At 38.5% G+C, this 7495-nt stretch overlaps 1 protein-coding gene across 1 annotated transcript; it reads left to right on the plus strand.

Annotated features, from left to right (window-relative positions):
• Window positions 1–4318: 4318 nt before the first annotated feature.
• Window positions 4319–5242, plus strand: OR13G1 (olfactory receptor family 13 subfamily G member 1; the record flags this gene model as incomplete). The annotated part of the gene is made up of 1 exon (XM_080804499.1): window positions 4319–5242. The coding sequence occupies one exon, from the start codon at window positions 4319–4321 to the stop codon at window positions 5240–5242; it is 924 nt and encodes a 307-aa protein (XP_080660625.1).
• Window positions 5243–7495: the final 2253 nt, after the last annotated feature.

Genomic DNA, 7495 nt, shown 5'->3' on the forward strand with positions numbered 1-7495 from the left:
AGGTTAGATCCAAGGACCCTGAGATCATGATCTGAGCCAAAAACAGATGCTTAACCAAAGGAGCCACACAGGTCCCCAATATTAAAAATACGTTAATTGAATGTCAAATATCAGCTATCTCATCTTTATTTTCCTGTTTCAATTCATGTCTGATACATAATAAAACTCTCATGTTCCTTAAAGTACTTTTTGTATTATTCAGTTTTCATGTATTCTTGTCATACTATTGGTATTTTACCCAAAAGATATAGCAGAAAGGTTAATAACAATTTGTTAAAGGTTAGACAGTCTAGGTGTGATAAAGGAAACCTTCAAAGTTTAGTATTTGTGTGGCCTGCTACTGGGTTCCCAGGGAAGCTACACTTTCATCAAGGTCAGGATGGATTCACCAAATTTCAAAACACGGGCTCTATTTCTTTTTCTTTCTTTTTTTTTATTTAGACTTTTTAAAAATTTCTTTTCAGCATAACAGAATTCGTTGTTTTTGTAACACACCCAGTGCTCCATGCAATACGTGCCCTCCTGGCTCCCCCAACTTCCCACCCCCCACCCCTTCAAAACCCTCAGATTGTTTTTCAGAGTCCATAGTCTCTCATGGTTCACCCCGCGCTCCAATTTCCCTCAACTCCCATCTCCTCTCCATCTCCCTATGTCCTCCATGTTATTTGTTATGTTCCATAAATAAGTGAAACCATATGATACTTGACTATCTATGCTTGACTTATTTCACTCAGCACAATCTCCTCCAGTCCCATCCATGTTGCTACAAAAGTTGGGTATTCATCCTTTCTGATGGAGACATAAAACTCCATAGTGTATATGGACCACATCTTCCTTATCCATTTGTCCGTTGAAGGGCATCTTGGTTCTTTCCACAGTTTGGCCACCGTGGCCATTGCTGCTATAAACATTGGGGTACAGATGGCCCTTCTTTTCACTCCATCTGTATCTTTGGGGTAAATACCCAGTAGTGCAATTGCAGGGTCATAGGGAAGCTCGATTTTTAATTTCCTGAGGAGTCTCCACACTGTTCTCCAAAGTGGCTGCACCAACTTGCATTCCCACCAACAGTGTTCTGCACATCCTCTCCAACACATGTTGTTTCCTGTCTTGTTAATTTTGGCCATTCTAACTGATGTAAGGTGGTATCTCTATGTGGTTTTAATTTAAATTTCAACATGGGCTCTATTTCTGCCTTGAGCACACACAGTACATCTGCTTCATTAGCAAATAAAAGAAAGAAAGAAAGAAAGAAAGAAAGAAAGAAAGAAAGAAAGAAAGAAAGAAGAGAGAAAGAAAGAAAGAAAGAAAGAAAGAAAGAAAGGGCCTGGGTGGCTCATTGGGTTAAAGCCCCTGCCTTCGTTCGGCTCAGGTCATGATCTCAGGGTCCTGGGATTGAGCTCCGCATTGGGCTCTCTGCTCAGTGGGGAGCCTGCTTCCTCCTTTCTCTCTGCCTGCCTGCCTTTCTGCCTACTTGTGATCTCTGTCTTTCAAATAAATAAATAAAATCTTAAAAAAAAAACAAACTAAAGATATAAATAAAAATCTCCCTAAATTCTCTTCCCATACCTCCTAAGCTTGCAAACTTGCATTACTAAGAACAAAATAAAGTTTGTGATTTTCTTAAATATATATATATATATATATATATATATATATATATATCCCTGTATTAAGTATTCATTCTCTCCAGAGTACTCTCTCCTTTGTGAAGATTGTGTATCCCAGGCAGCCACCCTCACTTAGACTCAAATAAAACTATCTTTATTTTCTTAGCAGTTCTAAAAGTTTTGTTCATTTTGCATCGAATAGAAACAATCCTGGCCCCTCCTCTTATGAGATATGCATTCTTGGCTTCCGTTATTCTTCTGTCACTCCACTGTTTCCATATCAACTGTATACAGATGAAAATGTCAAAGTCCCATCACGTTTGTTACAAAATGATTATAGATATAAGCAATGACAAGTGTTACAATATTGTGCTATCAGAAAATAGGAAATGGGGCATCTGGGTGGCTCAGTGGGTTAAGCCTCTGCCTTCAGCTCAGGTCATGATCTCAGGGTCCTGGTATCAAGCCCCACATCTGGCTCTCCACTTATGGGGAATCCTGTCTCCCCCCTTCTCTCTGCCTACTTGTGATCTCTCTTTCTGTCATCTAAATAAATAAAATCTTTTAAAAAAATAAAATAAGAAATAAAACCAGGGATTCTCAAGGTGGCTTATAGATTTGATAAAATATTTTTTCTATTGTTCTGAATAGCTGCACATTGATTAGTCAGTAAATTTAGCATATTATTAGTCCATTAAATTTAGGAAATTAATAATTCAGGTTTCAGAGCTTAGAGGAAAAAAACAGACTGCATATTGTCTCAAAATGATTTTTATTTCCTCTGTTTGGGTAACAGGGGTAGAGTATGATCTCTGAAAATTCAAAGAACTATGATGAAACATAAAGTTATTAATAAATTTAAAGACATTTTGGACACTTTTACTAGACGTACCAGGTCAAAATAGTCCTCACAGTCATGTATACATGTAATCTGGTTATGCACGAAAGCAGATATATCCAAAAAAGGAATGCAGTTGAGAAAATACTGAAGGTTTTTTGGCGGGAAGTAATAAAAAGAACAAGAATTTCCGCCCACAGAAAGGGAAACTCTCTTACACTGTTGATGGGAATGCAAGCTGGTACATTTACTCTGGCAAATAGTATGGAGGTTCCTCAAGAAGTTAAAAATAGAGCTATCCTATGACCCAGCAATTTCATTATTAGGTATTTACCCCAAAGATACAGATGTAGTGAAAAGAAGGGCCATATGCACCCCAATGTTCATAGCAGCAATGTCGACATTAGCCAAACTAGGGAAAGAGCCCAGACATCCATCAACAAATGAGTGGACAAAGAAGAGGCTGTGTACATGTGCACATGGGCACACAACACACACACACACACACACACACACACACACACACACACACACACAGAGGCGCGAATATTCCTCAGCCATCAAAAAGCATAAAATCTTACCATTTGCAATGACATGGATGGAACTAGAGGATACTAGGCTAAGGCTGTATAATATCTAATATATGTTCCATTTCATATCATTTTTTTAAAGAGAGAGAGAAAGCACACAAGCTGGCAGAGAGGCAGGCAGAGGCGGAGAGAGAGGCAGGCTTCCCGCTGAGCAAGGAGCTCGATGCGGGACTCGATCCCAGGACCCCAGGATCATGACCTGAGCCAAAGGCAGCAGCTTAACCCACTGAGCCACCCAGGCATCCCTCATATCATTTTTTGAAATAAAAAATTTTCATAAGAAATATGAAGTTTATGCAACTTTAATGGAAAATCTACAGCTATATTAAAATAAAGATGCACTCCTAGATCTTCTAATTTTATGTCCAATCTTTTCACCATTGTATGACAGCACAACAAATTAGTTCATGCAATTTTGGAAATGTGATTCTGCAATTGAAGAGAAAATATCAGGCAAGCAATTGATTAAATTCTTGTTTTTAGATACCAATGAATTATTCAGTGGTACCTGAATATCCAGCCTCAGGATATTCTGTTGGACATTTTCCCCTGAAGTCTTTCCACTATTATTAGCCTTGTCAGGTTCTTTTGTTCTAGATATTTCTGCTCACATATGTTTCAAGAAAGATAGCATGTAGTTACTATTAGTGAGATATGCAATTCTTGTATTCTATTTCATATACATGTGAATTATACTCAAATAAGTTTCAACTCAAAACGGTAATATTTTTTTTTTTTTAAAGATTTTATTTATTTGACAGAGATCACAAGCAGGCAGAAAGGCAGGCAGAGAGAGAGAGGGGGAAGCAGGCTCCCCGCTGAGCAGAGAGCCCGATGCGGGGCTCGATCCCAGGACCCTGGGATCATGACCTGAGCCGAAGGCAGAGGCTTTAACCCACTGAGCCACCCAGGCGCCCCTCAAAACGGTAATATTGAATTACTTGAATATATTCATTTTTCTTACCTTTTTTTTTTTCTCAACCAGTGGTTCCCATTCAATGGAGTCATTGATTGAAGAACATGCATCAGAAAATTACATCCATCTGAAGAATAGAAGATTTTGCCTGGAAGTCAGAACTCCATTAAAATGGAATTCTTGCTACTAAGTTGTATCACATCATCACACATATCACTAAATTCAAACATACACACACACACATACACACACACACACACACACACACACACACACACACACACACACACACTTTCTAATAAAGCACCCAGATCATCTTAATTCCCAATTGCTCATTTTCTGCAATATCTGTCATCAAAGCAAGATGAATAACAGCATTGTAACTGAGTTTATGATTCTGGGCCTCACCCAAAAACCTGAACTGCAGAGAGTTCTCTTCATTGTCTTTCTCTTCATGTACATTGTGGCCTTTCTTGGCAATGCACTGATTGTCATTGCCATCATCTATAACACCACTTTGCATACACCCATGTATGTTTTCCTTTTGGCACTGGCTATGGTGGACATCATCTGCACAACAAGCATTATACCAAAGATGCTGGTGACCATGCTAACATCAGGAAGGAGTATTTCCTATGAAAGCTGCATGTCCCAGCTCTTCTTCTTCACGTGGTCTCTAGGAGCTGAGATGGTTCTCTTCACCACAATGGCCTATGACCGCTATGTGGCCATCTGTTTCCCTCTTCGCTACAGAACTATTATGAACCACCATATGTGTGTGACCTTGCTGAGCATTACCATGGTGATTGCAGTAACCAATTCCTGGATACACACTGGTCTCATCCTGAGGCTGACTTTCTGTGGGCCAAACACCATTGACCACTTCTTCTGTGAGATACCCCCACTGCTGTCTTTGTCCTGCAGCCCCGTGAGAATCAATGAGATTATGGTATATGTTGCTGATATTACCCTAGCCATAGGTGACTTCACACTCACCTGCATCTCCTATGGTTTTATCATTGCTGCCATTTTCCGCATCCGCACAGCAGAAGGCAAGAGGAAGGCTTTCTCAACATGCTCGTCCCATCTCATAGTGGTGTCCCTTTACTACTCCCCTGTAATCTACACCTATATCCGCCCTGCTTCCAGCTACTCATTTGAAAGAGACAAGATGATAGCTGCACTCTATACTCTTGTGACCCCAACATTAAACCCAATTGTGTATAGTTTCCGAAACAAGGAGATGCAGACAGGGATTCAGAAAATTTTTCCATTTCTGAAACATTAGTAGTTTCAAAAGGGAATATCAGCTCTGTACTCCAGAATCATCTCCTAGAACATCTCAGATTTTATTGATCATTTATAGATATTTCCTTCCCAGATTTCCCTATTCCCTCTTAAGAGCAACAACGTTTCATTCCATTATGAATCACTGTATTAGCTCCTGATTTTTAAAATGCACTTACTTTCTTACCATTACACTACTGATTTACACTTACCACTTTACATATTTCTAAAATACTTCCTTTCATGAAAGCTTTCACTATTAATCACAGTACATTTAAAGTTTTACTCTCATTCTTATTCTATGCCCAGCTTTCTCAGTGTCTCCACAATTTTATATTTTTAATTTTAGCAATATCTATAATGTAATATAAATTCAATCTCACATAAATATATATCATGATATATATCCCAACATCTTTCTAAAAATATGTACATTTTTCTCCTTATATATGCATATACATAAGCATTTTCCTGTAAGCACATGTAAGCATTAAAATAATAACATATATATGCTATATATATATTCACAAAGAAAGTGCTTGTAATATTATAAAATAATCAGTCTGTGAATCAAATCATGTCTCTCATTCTGTAATAAGAAAATATATTGCATTACTTTGTGACATTTTGTAATGCATACAGTACAATTTTCCCTTGAGACAGTTATAATTTGTGTTTCACTGTAACATTTTTAAAACACAGGTATTTTGTCATACTAATCTTCCTGAAACAATCTGCTTCATGTCTTTATTGCCTTATTTAGAATTTACTTCATGAAAACAATAACCATATATTATTGTTGGCATGTTTTACATAGGCTGTGATGATGAATTCTAAATAAATTAACACATAAAAGACAAGAACAGGAAGATCCCTCTAATGCCTTATAGCTGAAGACAGTTCTGTGTGAATGTGTAGATGAACAAGATGGATTTATTGCATTATGCAACGGACATTGAAGAGGAAGCTAGAAATGATTTATTTGGGATTTTGGGGGGTACTCAATGAAAAATCACACAACGATGATTTTCCCTAGATTGGGTCAGAAAATGAGAGAAATTTACTTAGGAGACATATAGAATAAAAACTATTAAGCTGTGATAGATAAATAAGTAGCAACAGATCATATTAACTAGGAGAAGAACATACCTATCATTTCTGAGGCTTGGACTGCATTCATATTATTTTTTTCCATGCTGAGATATGTCAAAGGAGAGGACTTGTTTCTGTATTGCTCTATCATAGTGACTTTTTGATGTTGATGTTACTCTGTGTGTGTGTGCATGTGTGTGTGTGTGTTGTTGTTGTTGTTGTTGATGATCAGAAAAACTTCATAGTCTATCTGCTCACCCAGACAAGCTGAGCAGACATTAGAGCATTAAAGCATTAGAGCAGACATTTTTTTTTCTTCCATTATCATTTCTTAAAAAAAAATTTAAAAGATTTTATGTATTTGACACAGAGAGACAGAGAGAGATCACCAGTAGGCAGAGAGGCAGGCAGAGTGAGAGCGGGAAGCAGGCTACCTGCTGAGCAGAGAGCCCGATGTGGGGCTTGATCCCAGGCCCCTGGGATCATGACCTGAGACAAAGGCAGAGGCTTGAACTCACTGAGTCACCCAGGTGCCCCAAATTTTTATTTATTTTTTTAATTTATTTTTCAGTGTTCCAGAATTCATTGTTTATGCACCACACCCAGTGCTCCATAAATATGTGCCCTCCATAGTACCCACCATCAGGCTCACCTAACCTCCCAGCTTCCTCCCCTTCAAAACCCTCAGTTAGTTCCTCAGAGCCCAGAGTCTCTCATGGTTTGTCTCCCCCTCCAATTTCCCACAACTCCCTTCTCTTCTCCATCTCCCCATGTCCTCCATGTGATTCCTTATGCTCCACAAATAAGCAAAACCATATGATAATTGACTCTCTCTGCTTGACTTATTTCACTCAGCATAATCTCTTCCAGTCCTGTCCATGTTGATACAAAAGTTGGGTATTCATCCTTTCTGATGGAGGCATAGTACTCCATAGTGTATATGGACCACATCTTTATCCATTCATCCATTGAAGGGCATCTTGGTTCTTTCCACAGTTTGGGGCTGTGGCCATTGCTGCTATAAACATTGGGGTACAGATGGCCCTTCTTTTCACTACGTCCTTATCATTGGGGTAAATACCCAGTAGTACAATTGTGGGGTCATAGGAAAGCCCTATTTTTACTTTCTTAAGGAATCTCCACAGTGTTTTCCAAAGTGCCT

This window comes from Martes martes (assembly GCF_963455335.1).
Source record: "Martes martes genome assembly, chromosome: 5".
Taxonomy (NCBI): Eukaryota; Metazoa; Chordata; class Mammalia; order Carnivora; family Mustelidae; genus Martes; species Martes martes.